Source organism: Lagopus leucura, unplaced genomic scaffold, assembly GCF_019238085.1.
Source record: "Lagopus leucura isolate 7727_CA_CO unplaced genomic scaffold, USGS_WTPT01 Super-Scaffold_741, whole genome shotgun sequence".
Lineage (NCBI taxonomy): Eukaryota > Metazoa > Chordata > Aves > Galliformes > Phasianidae > Lagopus > Lagopus leucura.
In genome coordinates this window covers 4,669,004-4,685,121 of record NW_024962256.1, presented here as the reverse complement: position 1 = coordinate 4,685,121, position 16,118 = coordinate 4,669,004, and the positions used below count along the sequence as shown (strand labels likewise).

The following is a 16,118-nucleotide window of genomic DNA, read 5'->3' as shown; positions in this document are numbered from 1 at the left end:
CACAAGCACAAGCACAAGCACAAGCACAAGCACAAGCACAAGCACAAGCACATCAATGTTTCAAACTTGACTTCAGAGTTCATTTTTTTCCTAGCTGGGGACTGGTCCTCAAGATGTGAAATTGTGAAGAAAGTACAGTTTTTTGTTTTGCACAATCTTTTACATGAATATTTGAAAATTATGCCCCCCTGAATGCCTCAGAGCCAAGGATTTTGGTCCTGCAAACAAAATTAAGCAGAAGTTGTCTGAAGGCCTCCGTTTTCTAGCATGCAAGCTTCAAAACCAGACAGATCCTGATTTAGGATTAAATGCTGTGCAATGCCAATAAAATCTTAAGTGTCTCACAGTGGGACACTGAGGAGGAACACGTGCGCAAAGCTGCTGAAGGAGCCAGCAGAAAACTCACTGAAGGACCAACACTGGTGGCTGCAGAAATGCATTCCAGCTACACCACAGAGCTTACAGCAATGCACAGTGAATTCTACAGATTTAAAAGCAATGTCAAAAAAAAAACAAAAACAAAACAAAAAACAAAAAAACAAAAAAACAACCAAAGAGCAATATTTTTTTCTTTCAGTGAAGGCAGAACATAGACATGACAGAAATAGAAAGAGCAGTCACATGAAGCCTCATTTCACCACCTGCACTGAACCTTGGGAAAGCTGACTCCTATTCCCATTAGCAATGCTTTGGACAACCACCAGATCTCAATACCATGGTCTCTCCACCTGTTAAGTGGAAGTGACAACAAGAACACTCATTAACACATCATAAAGCCTACAATAACACAGGCTACAGAAGAAAGTCCCCTCTGTGCTTGTTTTACAGTTTACCACAAGCTGCTGGCAGCATCATAAATAGCAAGTTTAGGATGCTCTCACCTTCATAGATTCTTTCAGTGATGAGGTCTTGGTAATGCTGCAGGTCTTCATAGGAATAGATGCACACCAGGTAACTGGGAGACCCAGCAACTCTAAGCAGGGTGTCCCTCTCTGCATTCCCAATGACAACCACAAACACCATGACACCGTTGTCTCTCAGCTGCTGAGCTGGGGCAGCTGCATCCTCCATGCCACCTCCATTTGTGAACACCACCACCACCTTGCTGACACCAGGCCTTGCTCCCTTCTGCACTGTCATCATGTCTCTGTTAATTTGGAGTAAGGCACTGCTGGCAGAGGCAATGTCTCCAAGGAAAGGCACCTGGTTGATGGCTTGGAGGAGAGCTGAATTGTTTGTGTGGGTGTCCAATGCGAACACAGTGTGAGCTCTGCTGCCATAGGCCACAAGGGCAATTTGGGTGACATCCCAGTTGATGGTGAAGTGCCAAGAGCTTTTCCTGACAAAGTCCCTCAGCTGCAGAAAATTCACCAGGCCAACTCCAGCTGAGGCATCCATTGCATATACCAAATCAAGAGACTGCACCTGGCAGCCTGGATAAGAGTGCAAACACTGTATTTTTCAGTATGTAGATGTATTCCAAAAAAAGCAGTGGGAATAAATTGTGCCAATTTCATTGCTGCCGATCACTGACTGTGAAGGATGATATAAGGCCTCTTAACATCAACAGATACAGCTCCATCATAAGAGCAATGATGGAAGCTTAGTGCCTCACCTGTGACTGACACAAGCAAAACGAGGACATTCATCCTTCTACCTCCCCTACACCCCAACGGAGGTCAGAAGACCTCTTGGTTTGACAAACTTCTCCTGCATCCCTTACATCACTTTCTTACCTTCAGGATTGTTCACACTGCAAATTCTTCTCTGCAGCTCTGGGATCCTGTTGAACAAATCCTGGGGGTCTGAGTAGACAATGGTCTGCTTTGGGTTGCCAGTCACTTCAGCCAGCTCTGCCTTCACAAAGCTGCTGCCTACACCGATCAACAAGAGACCTCTGTCCCTTGCATACTTGGCAGCTTCTGCCACTGGGTCTTGGGACTTGGAGTCAGTGAGCAAGACCACCACACGTGGGAGGTCATCCAGCACATCTGCAAAGACTGGGGTGCTCCTAAAACCATGCTGTGCAATGTACAGCAGGGCTCTGCCCGTCAGGGTTCCTCCCCCGCTGAAATTCAAAGCATCAATGCTCTTCATGAGACCAAACACATCCTTGTGTTGTCTCACTTCAACAGGTATCCTGACATTGGTATCGTACTGGGCCACTCCCACATTTGCAGGCGAGTCCCGGCCCATTGCTGCTTGAAGGAACCTCTTGAGGAACGCCTTGTAACGCAGGAATCCCTCCAGTGTGACCCCTGCTGAGCTGTCCATCAGGAAAAGGAGATCCACACCACAATCAAGGCTCAGCTTTGGCGCTGAAAAGAGAGACAGCAGTTTCTTGTATGCATGGCAGGAACAAGCATGCTGAGCGCCTCTGCTGGTTCTTGATGGAAGCTCGGTGGTGTAGAAAGGTCTGTTGTGTCCAGCAGCCTAAATGGTTTGCCAGACATGGCTCGATTTGGCCCTTTGCAGGGCAGCTCTGCCAAGAGTGATTTTTGTTTTGGGTGGATGCCACACAAGCCTCTAAAGGCTTATACTGAACTCCCCAAACTGGGAGTCCCTCCTGGGCCCATGTGTGCAGGGATAAATGCTTCTATGTCCCTCTCAGTTTTTCTGTTCTCCTACTCGTGTTCTACCTACATTTAAGGTAGTTGTATCAGGGTGACATTATCAGTACTGGTGAGACCCAGTCACTAGGCCTGATTCAGTATATTGAAATGGCATAAGAGAAAATTCAGCTGATCCCCTGGAACACAGCCCAAAGGCTGCAGCGTAAGTCCAGCCATTCCCACGGCCATGCCACGGCCACTTACCAAGGCAAGACACAGTTGAGAAGGAAGGAGGGAGAAGTCAGGTTGACACCTACCACAGTGTATGCCTCCTCCATATCCCACAGGGCACAGGCAGTGGTACTTGTCCAGTCCCTCTGGGACACATGTACCCCCATTCTGGCACGGATGGGAGTCACAAGGGTCTAAATGGAACCAAAGAAGGAGAAGACGTAAAGTCAGCAGGGAACATGCACCTTCCCATCCTGTGACAACACAAACACAACCATTACTGCGGAAAAGGGGCCAAACTTCAGCCCATCTTCCTGCAGCATGAACTGATGCAGGGCCATGTGCATCTTCACGCATATGGAACAGCTGCCAGCAGTGAAGACAGCAAAGCAGACTGTAACCTCACTGCTTTTGCTTTGCAATAATGCCACTGAAATTACGTCTGTGTAAACACATTCTTCATTATGTTCTTCTCTGCCCACATCTCCAGTCTGTCAAGGTCTTTCTGAATGGCAGTGCAGTCCTCAAGCATATATGCCACTCCACCCAATTTGGTACCAATAACCCTGCTGAATGCACTCTGTGCCTTCATCCAGGTCACTGATGAGTATGTTGAATGAGACTGGAATCAGTATAGAGCCCTGGGGGACACCACTAGCTACAGGCCTCCAACCAGACTCAGTGCCTCAAACTGTCACTCAGAACAAAAGTTTTAGCAGTGAGGGTAAAAACTCCTCTTTGCTACCTTTTCTGCTTTGTAAATAAGATTCAAATAAGATAATAGTCCTACCTGTACATGTGGTTCGGAAGCATCTGGATGGGTGTTTTATTGAGACTCTTTTCAATCTGAAATGGGAAGTTTATTATTGAACAGGACAATCAAATCTATAGTAGCTTTAAAGATTAACAAGGCAATTTCAAGGCTGGTATTACTTTGTTTTCAATGGAACAAATTTTCCTTTGAAAAGGCAATTTTTTAAAACAAATATTTTGAAAGAAAACATCTATTCTAAGTAAAGCAGCAAAACTAAAACACTTCTTTTTATCAAGTCTGCTCTTTTGCTTTTGAACTCTACCATAACACTGCTGGAGTTCAAAAAGCATTTGGACAATGCTCTCAAACACATGGTTTGATTTTCCAGTGGTCCTGTGTGGAGTCAGAATTTGGATTCGATGATCCTTTTAAGTTCCTTCCAATTCAGGATAGTCTATGCTTCCACCACTCTAGAATTAAGGACGATGGACATATCTTTAAGGCTTCAAATGATATATATTTTTTTAAGTTGCTACAGAAAATATGTTAACTTTTTTGTTCTAAATTGGAATTAAAATTTTATAGCAGTGTGAATTTCTTATTCAACATTAATTCAGGCTTCTAGCTTATCCAGCTGCAATAGGAACCAGAAAGACAAGGTTTAGACTGGGAAACCTCAGCCCTCAACTATGCCTCCCCGTAGGATTTTTCAACTCCCTCCACCATTTCCTTAATCTAAGAAGACGTGACTTTTGGACTCAATGATTTTAGAGGACATTTCAACCTAAATGATTCTATAAAATAAAAGCCTTGAGCACAAGTTTGTATTTGCCATATTGAAGAAGGCATTGTCTTCATCCCAGGAAAGCCGTGGTCAGATGTGGGTGTCAGGCTCACCTGTAAAAAGGGCACAGTGAAGCATGCACTGCATTCTGCTGCTTTGAGCCTTTCCAGCAGACATAGCTTCCAGCCAGTTCTTTCTCAGTCTCCAGAGTTCTGCGTTCACAAGGAAAGGATTCAACGTTGCAACCTGTAGCAAAGAGCAAACCGACTGCCTAAAAATACAGAGTCTGTGCAGGCACAGAGCACCCACTTTGAAGCAAATTAGCTTTCTTCATCTACCTGTCAAAAGTGCCTCTGTGAGACCCCAGAAGAGAAATTCTCTGTGGTCAATCTCAGTACATTCCAGCTCTGTACACACTCTTCTGCCTCCTTGGCTCTGTTACACAACTGGCACTGCTGAGTTCAGCAGCACTTTTCAGTGCTCCGGTGCCCTCATTACTCACATATTTGATTTGCTTTTACCTATGGACCACTCTAGTCTCCATATGGCTGTCTCTTCCATCTCTTGCGAGCCCTGCCTGACTTACCACATAGCCAAGTCTGAAAGAAGATTTAGCACAGCTGTGTGCCTATGCAAGAAGTGGATCTGTGCTCTATGTACCACGAAATGTCATAAAAAATGAACTGTGAAGTGACAGTCTCTAGAAGGAATAATCCCTCTTTTACCCATGACATGAGCAACGAGCAGCATTCCCATTTCCTGAGGTGAATGCCACAGAAAGACTTAGGATCCTGCAACCTACAGCTATCCGCAGAGGCATCTGACAAGCCTGGTCACCAGAAACAGGTTATCTCAAAGCGACTGATGCTCAGTGTGACTGCTCCAAGACACGGATCTCAGACACCCTGGCTCTAGGTACCATTTCTGACACCACCTCATCTTTCCTCACTCAGTGACTCAAACAAAATTCAAAGGCGAGGTATAAGGAGGGGCCAGGCCTGGGGTTACCTGGTGTGGTGACACTGCAGATGGAGCTGCTCAGGGCGCTGTACAGACCATTGGCTGCATCGCTGACATCGCCGGCAAAGAGCACGTGCTGCTCAGTGGGCTCACTGGCCAGAGCATGCAGCTCCTCCCACCTGCGGAGCAAAGGGTTCAGCCGCTGGTATAACCAGGCCCTACGTCACCCCCAAAGAACTGAATACAAAACCCCACACTTGGCATTTGGGGAACTGGGCCTTCATTTCCAAATGTGTGGAAGGTTTCCTACCTTGGAAACTTGATTCCTGCTGCAAAAACTGTTGTCCCTCTCTCCTTCACCTGCATGGCAGGCATTGCGGTACTGCTCTGGGACTTCCCATCCGAAATGATGATCAGGATCTTGGGGACAGTCAAGTTCCTGCCACCAGGGAATCCCTTATGGAGAATGTATTTCAGAGCCCGACCAGTCTCTGTGCTGCCACCTCTAGAGACAAGGGAGATAACATGGGAAAACCAGAAATCAAACTTCTTCTATTGCTACTGAATTTGCCTTTGGATTTTCGAATTTCCATCCCTCAGTAATGATGAACTTTGCGTATTTTTGTCTGTTGCCATACAGGGCATCCAGAGAGATGTCTAATCCTGTCATTTTTTGTCATCTTTCCATAGGCCCTACCCATCTATCCTTGCCTCTCTCCTTTTCAATCTAGAGCTGTCTCCAGAAGACTTAGCACAGCAGAGCACTCCTGCAACCAGAGCAGTAACCAGACCTATAGGATACTTACATTATTTCCAGCTGTGATAGACACCTCAATTACTTCTGTTTTTCCACCTGAAGTTCCTTTAAGAGCCATCTGAAAACACTGTTTAACAATAACCTCTTAAATTCCAGTCAGAAACATAGCACCACAGGGCAGAACATGGAAAACTTCTGTGATGTTGGTGTTTGTTTTCTCCTGATGCATAGGAGAGCTCTACACTCTTGCTATATGTCATCCCTTCTCCTCCGGTGGATCTTCTGCAGTTCTGAGACCAAGACCTACAGCAGGAGAGCTATGCACTGCAGACTGTGACCAAAAGTCTGCAGTCCAACAGTGTGCAGGAAGTCTGTGCCTTTTTCTCCTGTGCTAATCTAGGGGTTAACTTATCCATCCTGTAGGAAAGCTTCTGAAAATACAAATGCTGAAAGCTTCTTAGCATGTCCCCAGAAACTCAGAAGGAACAAATACAAGGCATGTTTTCTTCAGGGCTTCGCCAGTACCCCCTTAGCAAAGTAAGCATAAAGAAAAGCCACCTGATGCTCTAGCTGTCTACACCACCACTAAGCTCATTTGAAAGCAATACCTTCACCTCGTTGTATGCCAGCAGCACTGGTACAACAGAGAAGCTGCATCAGCCACTGGCATTCGTACAGGCAGCACACAGCACTTCTCAAGATGGGATCATGTGAAACAGGCATCAGGTCATTTTAAACACGAGTTATCCTTTTCAACTCACTTGTATCCTGTGATAAACCATTTTCTCCCTCTTGCCCGGCCCCACAGAAGCAGTTTGTGGATGCATGCCAGCCATCCCAGTATTTTGGCAGCCCTTGAATTCAGCCCAGAAGGGAATGCTTCTGGGTAGGAAGTAATTAGCTCAATACTTGTTGATCCTCACGTAACAAAGCACCAAGACTCAGGTGCCAAGGCACAACATTCCAGCAGTGATACAAATCAACTTGGTAAAATAGGTTGCTGCTAAGTGTTGGGGAACGGCAGACCTCAAGCCTCGCAGCTGCGAAGTAACTCGCAAGCAAAGCAACCTTAAAAGCCACTTCAGAAAACAAGGTACAGCTTGCCAAAGAATCCTTTCTTTTTTTTCCCCCGAAGGTGCTATTTAATTGCTATTGTGCTCTGCTGCTATAGAGGACAATAAGAAGAGGATTGCTATGCATACACAAGAGAGAATACAAGATGTGGCTGTCTTTATATGTTGCACTTTTACACTAGTAGTACTTGACAGTGAGCTCTGTGGGGCACAGACTGTTCTTTGCTTACAAGACTTAACTTGAATAGACTGCTTCAGATGCCTACTCAAGGGCGAGCTCCACGTTCCACATACCATTAAATGCCATAAAAATGATACATGAAATGACAGTCTCTAGCAGGAATAAACACAACAAAAACAACAAAGACTTACTTCAGCAAAAGCTATGGGTAACCTAACAGGGACCCTGAAGATGAGGCAGAGGATGGCTCTTAGATCCATAAAATCCTTAGAGTTGGAAGAGACCTTTAAAGGTCATATGCTCCAACTCCCCTGCAACGAACAGAGACACCTACAGCTTGATCAAGTGCTTAGAATCTGATCGAGCCTGACCTTGAATGTCTCCAGGGATGGGGCATCCACCACCTCTCTGGGCAAAGAAAGGCAGGAGAAAGTCTCACCTTTCTTGGTAGTTCTCCACTGGCACAACACAAGAGCTCTGTAGTATGCTGTCCCTGACTGGACTTGCAATATCAGACAGAGCCCATCTCTCTAGGAACACGCTCCAGACCTGCTGATAACTAAGCTGCTAGATGAGAGGAGACATTCCATCTGTCACCTAATTCTGCCCAAGAAGCTGTGCTATAAATCTCTTCCTGTGACAGCCTTACAGGCTTGCTTTTATTTCCAGCCAGAGCAAGCAAGGGGAACCAAAACAAAAAAGTGTCAGCAGCCTCTTGGAGGCACCTCCTCCAACTGTGCTGAGACACACTCCCATTTCCTTTCTGAACATTCTTCTTTTGCTTTACTATCTAGTTTGCTTGTTCTAGAAAAGCATGTGATCATACCCAAGTTCACAGAATCATAGAATTGCTTGGGTTGGAAGGGACCTCAAGGATCACCAAGTTCCAGTCCCCCATGTTCATGCTTTTCTGTCTACTCTCTGATTTTCACACAGACTTTCTAACCCCGGTACCTGTCAGGCCATTTCAGTTCAAAATTCTTTCTGCTCTCCACCATCTCAGAGCATGCACAGCGACTGTGTGCTCATGGTATGTCCACATCAGCCTTTTTTCTGACCAGATGTCAGCAACTGTCAGATGCTTCAGTGATAAATGCAGGGCATGAGGGAAAATATACTGTGTACAGTTTGGTGACAACATCTTGATGGACACAGCAAACTGTGCCTTCAGGAGCACCAAGGATTAGAAAAAGTTAATAAAGAGTCTCCATGCATCAAAGCTCATTAAACTCGCTTTCTTTTTGATCTGCATTTGGAGTTTCACTGGCTTGTGGCACAGTGGATGAAGGCCTTAAACACACATCCAATAAAGACTTTTTGAAGCCAAAGTTGATGCAGACTTCACCTGCTACCTTTCCTCAGAAAGAGCACTAAGGTTTCTCTACTGTAACCGAACTTGCATGAAACAAATTTATAAGAGATTTTGCTTCTGAGATCACTGCCAAATTTAGTTAATCTGGGCTTTTGAATCTTGCATTCAAAAGCTATTTGGATGAAATTCACAGAAAGAGACCGTCTGTCTCGGAATAAATCAACAACTGCCTCTCCACAGCCTGGGGCTGCTTCTCTCAGCACTGCACCAAGGAGCAGGGGGTGAGGCTGGGAAATGCCTTGCTGGCCAAAGGCTCATCAGGAGCACATCAGGAAGGCTTTCAACCAAGACACCAAACACCCTCCTTCTTCAGAAGCCAACTGGAATCTGTCTGTAACTATTTTATCTACTTTGAAATGTCAGGTTTTCATTTAAACTAGATGAAATGGCCAAGCGCAAGATCATTATTTCTGTTTGATCTGTCAGCATCCTTCTGTTGTCATCAAGGAATTTCACTGCCAGGCACTGAACACTGCTGCTCTTTTGCTGCTCTCACACACCTCTAAGCCACAGCCAAGGAAAGGAAATGCGTCTTGCTTTCTGCTAAGCTTTCTCTGTAACATTATACAAGATTTTATAAGCTTATCAAAAGTAGTGCAACAAAACCCAGCCAACTGATCTTGTCTGGAAGTCAAAACTGATCAGTATGCTTGCAGTATGCTGAGAGCAGCAGACATCCCTGAGAAATGCCCAGCCAATCTGCAGCACTGGTGCAGATGGACAAAAGAAGGAGCAGGCACCTGCAGGCTGTATCGACACTCCTTTCATCAGAACAAGAGTTATTTGGGGTAGATGTCAGATCCTTTCTAAATCTAAAAATATTACTCAGAGATTAAAAGTTTGGGTTTTGAGAGCCTCTGAGAGTTTCTGGGCTTCTTGCTCCACTTCCTGAGGTCATGGGAACACATCCAAGTCTTAACATTCAGGAAGAAAAAGGCTTCTGTCTGAAAACCAGATCCTCTTGAATTCAGCAGGAACACATGCACAGATTTCAAGGGACTAGCAATTCATCACTACCTCCGAGGACAAAGGAAATTGTAATCACCAGAAATGCAAGCTGCACACTGCCCTGCCAATGCTTACATGGATGGGAAGACAATGCTTGCTGCTGCTTCTATAAGCCATGGCTGTGGATACGTGAGCACATCCCTGCAGCAGCCCTGCAAACGATGGCAGGGTGCACCAACCCAGCACCTCCTGCCTGAGGAAGGACATAACCCACTGCCCAGCACAGAAACGCTCTTCTATTGACCACCTTACAGAGGGATGCTGAAAGCCTTCATCCCTATCAGCCTGCAGTGACAAAGACAGCCCATGCATCACGGATCACAGGCACTGGACATTCATCCCCTTTCCTGAGTGCGCCACACTGGTATACACACAGCTGAGGTGCCAACGTCTACACTTCAGGAAATTCTCAGTCCAGAAATCATTCACAGCCCAGAAAAAGAGAAGACCTTCAGAATAAGCTGACCTGAACACTGTCCTCTTGATCCTCTCTTTCACTTCTTGTTTGGTTAGGTAGGAATCCAATGAGAACTCAAGGTGGGGAGCAGAACTAAACTGTACCATTCCTACGCGGACCTAAAAGGAAAGGTTAGAGTATGAAAGAAAAGTGTCTGTGTGGGTGTCACTCTTTTGAACAATTTACAGATTGGAGAACACTAAATCCTACCACAACAAACACTGTTTTGCATGTCAAACTCCTGGCACTCTAAATGAACTTCAGAAAAGAGCACAGTAATATCTGTACAGATTACAAACAAGGCAAAAAAAGCTCAGCTGCAAACAACATGGAAGCTCTCTGCTACAGAGCAGCTTAGAGCCTCAAAAACATAGTAAGTTTATACGCAACACCTTTTACACCAAACCAATTAGACTCGCTGGGGGCAGCGTTTCTATTACTAACAGCAGCCCCTTCTTGCATTGAGCACAGCAGGCAATTATTTTTCCATTGCCTGCCCTAAAACCATTCACGATAGTTGAAAATGCCCAAAAACATAAACTGGCAAAAACATTTATACTGCCCAGAATATTGCACTGAAGCCTTAGAAGAAGCTTAGTGGAATGTGACATCTTCAAAGCTAAAAAGGCTACTGATTTTCAGTCCTATTTAAGGATTAACAGAAAGGCTAGGAAAAGTATAGCATTTAAAAAGCAGCCCCCAGAATCTGCAGGTATTCTGCAGATTCTGCAGATATATCTGCAGGGATGAAACAACAGGGCATCTGGCCAAGACCTGCTGTTACTCATGCAGCTGCTAGGTTGAATTTTGCCATTTCACTCAATAAGTTTCCACTGGCCCTCTCATACTTCATCAAGCTGCTTGAAAGCAAAAAGAATCGTTCCCAACACTCACCCTGCCCGGATGGATGTCCAGGGCATCACAGAGCTTGCCTGCAAAGTTCTTCGATCTTTCAAAGCTGCCTCTGCCAATGCTGTAGGAGCCATCCAAGAGGAAAAGGATATCAACAGAAGCTGAGCACCACATCACTAGGAAAGAACAAGATACACGCTTGGGTCACAGGTGACTGCAGAATGTGGGTAGGCAGATGTTGTAAAAAACAATGAAAAAAAGAAAAAGAAATAAAATCACCTGAATTTGTCTTACCTTTTAGAAGCAAATGGAAAAAATGCAGATAGTTGGCCCTACAGAACACACACTGGAGCAGTTCCACGCTCCCAGACCAAGCCCTGCATGCTCCCCCCTTCCTGTTCTGTTCAGTGCTCATAGTTCACAAGACTTTCCCCTGACATTTCAGATTTCAGGTTCCAAGCATGGTGCTGTGAACCCAAGCAAACTGAGCCAGCAGCTCTGATAGGTGGATGTAGAGAGACCACAAGCACAGGGGGAGCCCCATCCCCAGCCTGAGGCACAGGAGAGAATTGCAAGGCATTTACAGCGTGCACCACATCCCGTTGAGCCAGATGTGCTTCATCTACAGCACACTTTCCTTCATCTACAGCACACTTTCCAAAGCACACTCTGGTTTTCTAAACAAACTCTCTGAGCAGTTGCAAGGCACTGAAGAGACGTCTCCCAAAGATCTGCCCATTATCCCACCTTCAGAGACTTGCCCTTGCGTCACCCCTGCTTGCAGAAACAGACCAGCTCCCCAGCATCTTTGACAGAGCTCGTTGGCAGCCTGCCCACTCCGCAGAGACCTTTTCAAGGCATTGACATAGGATTCAGAAGGTAGAGGACTCGCTCTATAAAAACAAACTTACATTGGCCAGCAGCTGAGATCTTGCCAATCGTCTCCTGGTCAGCATAGATTTCCTGCGTGCCCGATGCCAACCAAACTGTGGGACCAATCAGATAATCACCCATCAACACTAGAAACTGCCTTTAAAAAATATGAGAGAACTCCAAGAATGAGAGCTGGGGCAGGTTTGGCTCTAGAGATCACAATCAGAGGCACATACACACCACGCAGCTGCAACTGGAGACATCTATGAACTTTGAGTATCAAAATAATCAGCTTTTGTTTGGAACAGACTCTTCACATACCAATCTGTCACATGTTTGAAAAGCTATTTCTACAGGTATTGCTTTTTCCCTCATTTCAGAGCTTTACCCAAACTCTCCTGGTTCAGCTCATCCCTCCCACAAAGAACTCCATCTGGAAGTAGGGAAACATTTGCCACAGAAACCCCTGATGCAAAAAGATGGCTTTCAATACCTTGGGGAAGCAGGAAAACACAGAGGGACTCGAATGGCAAGAGGTTCATGGTGACAAATCTGAAATAAAGAATAAAAGGAAAGGAACCCAATTAGCCCAATTCCTAAAGTAGGTTTCTTTACCTACAGCTAACATCTCTTTGCTGACTGTCTCACGTGAAGAGTTATGAAACACGTGCTCAGGGCAAAAGCAATGGGGAGAAGGGTAGGAAATAGGTGGAAAAGCATCCAAATAGAAGGAATGATAGAGGAGAAAGTTCCTCCCATGTGCTCGTCCCACAACAGAAAGCAGTTTTGCAAGGAAGGACTGCCCATCCCCAGCAACACCCAGCCACAGGCTCTTCCAGCCTTCTATTTTCTGAGGACTGGCTTGCTGTGGAGACGCTTTTATGTGTAAAGGTCAGTTTTCTGCTCATTTTGTTCCTCCAAAATCAGAACAGCTGCCATTGCTTTGTTGGTGGACTGCAGCAGCACTCCCAAGCAGGCCCAGATTTAGATCCAGTGTGCAATGGATTTCAATTTGCAATACATGTATTTATTTTTTCTCCAGATGAAGAGGGCTATGTGTACTCTCTGGAGCATTCTGGCACCCACTCCAGTGTCCTGGTCATGGCCCAGGCTTCATGGCCTGCAGCTTCCAGTTTCCAGTGTTTCACAAGCATCACCTGGCCAAATTAACAGATCTCAGGTTTGCTCAAGTGAAGGGAGGAGAACACAAACCACACCTCCATCAAGGCAGCCCCTGTGCCCCTCAGTAGCTCCAGCATGTGCCTAGGATGGAAGGTCATGCTCCTGCCATACCCCCAGGACAGCTTTTTAGGAGCTAATCCCAGAGCAGACAACACCAGAGGAATGGCAAGCCTCCACCTGCAGCCAGAGGGGACAGCTGTGGGGGATCTGGGGATGTTTTCATGCAAAACAGTGAGGGCTTGAGAAGTTTCTTTGGTTTCCAAAGTAAGGCACAGGTTTGAACACACACAGTTCAGGATGTTCATCTCCTCAGTGGGCAGCTAAGAGGTAGGTGGGACACATCTATGGGGAGCCCCAGGCACCCACTTTGCCCTGGCTAGGGATAGCTAAGGGGGGAACAGCAGGCAGAGCTGCAGGGAGGAGGAAGAAGAGGATGAGGAAACGTTTAACTAGCGCTCAAATACACACCAAAACATCACTCTACAGCTTCCAATGATGTTTTTCTACAAGTGAGAAACTAGATTAAAATTGTCATAAGATGCTCTACAAAACCAGCTACTTTATCCAGAACACCTGGCTTTGCATCAAGTAACAGCTTCAACGGGCTTTTCCCCTGCCCAGAGAAAGTGCATTCCATGAACATCTCTTCTTGATCCTCTGCTGGATGCCCCGTCCAAGGGCATCCCTGGGAGCCAGAGCCCTCCCGAGCAGTCCAGGCATGGAGTGCTTGCTTCCACCAGTGGGTAGCGAGTGTGAATATAGGAGGAAATGCTTTGTGGGATGGCTGGGGAGAAGAGAACCTGTGTGAACCTGGGGTCCTGAGATAAATCAGCCACAGCGTAAGGTAAAGAAAGACACAAATATAACTACACCAAGGTCATCAAAAAATGCAGAGGACGTGGTAGTGTACCAGGTTGGGAGCTAATTCAAGGCACTGGGCACAGGTGTGAATCCTACAATCATCCCCTGCAGCTCTGAACAGCTGCAGAGGTGCCCACTCAGCAAGTCCCAGCCAGGAGCAGCCACAGTTGAGGCAGATCAGCGAGTGATGGACCTGCATCATGGACAGGTGCAAGCAGTTCCTAAGCAGGTGGGTGAGGATCAGCACCCTGTGCCTCAGCAAACCTTCCTCTTGAGGAAAGAGCTCTGCTTTGTCCTTCCCCATACATCCAAAACTGAAAAGGGCAAACTGTAGCTTTTCAAGCCTAAAATTGTATTGACTACCTACAGCACAGGCTGGACTGCTATCATCAGTGTTATTCAATTCAGCTCTCAGGATGTAGAATCATTAGGGTTAGAAAAGACTTCTAAGAACATGTAGTCCAACCATCAGTCCATCCCCACCGTGCCCACTGACCATGTCTCCACATCTCTGTTTCTTGAACACTGCAGGAACAGTGACTCCCCCACCTCCCTGGGCAGCCTGTGCCAATTGTCTCAATGCTCTTGTGAGTAATTTTTCCCTAATATCCAACCTGAACCTCCCCTGCTGCACTTTGAGGCCATTCCCTCTTGTCTCATGGCTATGAGACGGACCGTCTCCACCTCAGCACACCATGCCTCACTCCTGTTTGACCCTTCTGACAGAGCAACGTGCAATAAGGAGCCCTGTGAGCTGCAGGGCCAGCCTTTGCCATGGCACCACTCCTGCAGATGTGCACAGGCTGCTACCTGCATGCACTGCAGGGCAAAGCCTTCCTAAAGGAGCCTCACAATGCAGGAACCTTCCACAGTTAATTTTTCTACAGAACCAGCATAGGAGCAGGAGATTTTTTTTTCTTCAATTATTTCACCCAGTTGTACCTGCAGCCATCGCGCCACGCCAGGAAAAGCCCCGTTGCACACAGCCGAAGGCTGAAAGCATTCTCAGCTCTTCGCCTAGGCGCACTGCAGACATCGCTTGGGCTCCTCCAGTCTTCGCGTCTTCTGCAGTCTAAACTCAAGACGCGAGGCACAGCCCGTCTGGGAGCTGCCCCGGCACGCTCAGCACCTCTCCCCTACCGCACCCCACAGAAACGACTCACCCGAGAGCAGCAAAGCAGGGCAAAGTCTGGCTGTCTGCTGCCCCATAAACACGTCTTCGGGGCGATGCTCCTCCATCCCCTAACTAACGCCCGCCTGCGGTTCCCCATGTGGCGGCTCCCCGGCTCCCCGTACCCATCCCCGGAGCGGGGCTCACCTCCACGCCGGGCTCTGCGCGACCCTCGGCGGCTCCGCGGGGAGGAGGAGGAGCCGGGAACGGAGCCCTCCCTCTGCCTCTGCCTCTGCCCGGCCCGCCCCGCAGGTCGTGGTGGGATACAGCCGTGCGGCACATCGGCGCTGTGCGCTCAGCTGTCTTTTAGAGCTGGGAGAAAGGTGGTCTTTACATACTCCGAGGATGCGATGTAAAAAGGGGCGTTGTGGCCTTGTGTTGCATGGTGAGGGCACACCTGGAGGGTTTAGGGCCGCTGCCACTGATGCTCTTCTACATAAAAGTACTTTAATGGTAGTTTCTATCACAGCATTTATATTACACAGTGGGTGTATCACCTAGAGGTGTGCAACGCAATGGAAAGCGCAGCAATGACAGCAGAATAGCAAGGGTCAGCTGCAATAGAGAAACATTGAATCAATCAGAAGAGGACTTCTCTATTAGTGTGAAAGTGGTGGAAACCAAGAAGGCAGCCTTTAACAATGCTGTCTAACTTCACAGAGGCCTGAAATTAAGTTGAAAGACTAGTAAGGCTAAGATAGAGTTGTTTAAGTAAAATCAATCACAGAATCACAGAACAGCCAGGGTTGGAAGGAACCTCAAGGACACGAATCTCCAACCCCCACCACATGCAGGGCCATCAACCTCCCCATTTAATACCAGACCAGGCTGCCCAGGGCCCCATCCAATCTGGCCTTGAACACCTCCAGGGACGGGGCATCCACAGCCTCTCTGGGCAGCTGTTCCAGCACCTCACCACTCTCTCTGTAAAGAATTTCCCCTGACATCCAACCTAAATCTTCCCTCCCTCAACTTAAAACCATTTCCCCCTGTCCTGCAGTTACCGAACCCTTTCAAAGAGTTGAGTTTCAATCGCACCAAAGTTGAACT

The 16,118-nt window shown here is 46.9% G+C and overlaps 1 protein-coding gene across 1 annotated transcript in view; it reads right to left on the bottom strand.

Moving 5' to 3' along the window:
- Positions 1–12,397, bottom strand: part of VWA2 (von Willebrand factor A domain containing 2) — a 15,449-nt gene extending 3,052 nt beyond the window's left edge. The window contains exons 1-10 of the mRNA XM_042863856.1: positions 12,348–12,397; positions 11,893–11,967; positions 11,024–11,157; positions 10,139–10,248; positions 5,592–5,786; positions 5,330–5,460; positions 4,435–4,567; positions 3,574–3,629; positions 2,870–2,977; positions 1,737–2,318 (exon numbers count right to left, since the gene is read on the bottom strand). Of these exons, the coding sequence (XP_042719790.1) occupies positions 1,737–2,318; positions 2,870–2,977; positions 3,574–3,629; positions 4,435–4,567; positions 5,330–5,460; positions 5,592–5,786; positions 10,139–10,248; positions 11,024–11,157; positions 11,893–11,967; positions 12,348–12,396 (1,573 nt within the window). The 5' untranslated portion in view covers position 12,397. The remainder of the gene's footprint in view (positions 1–1,736; positions 2,319–2,869; positions 2,978–3,573; positions 3,630–4,434; positions 4,568–5,329; positions 5,461–5,591; positions 5,787–10,138; positions 10,249–11,023; positions 11,158–11,892; positions 11,968–12,347) is intronic.
- Positions 12,398–16,118: the final 3,721 nt, after the last annotated feature.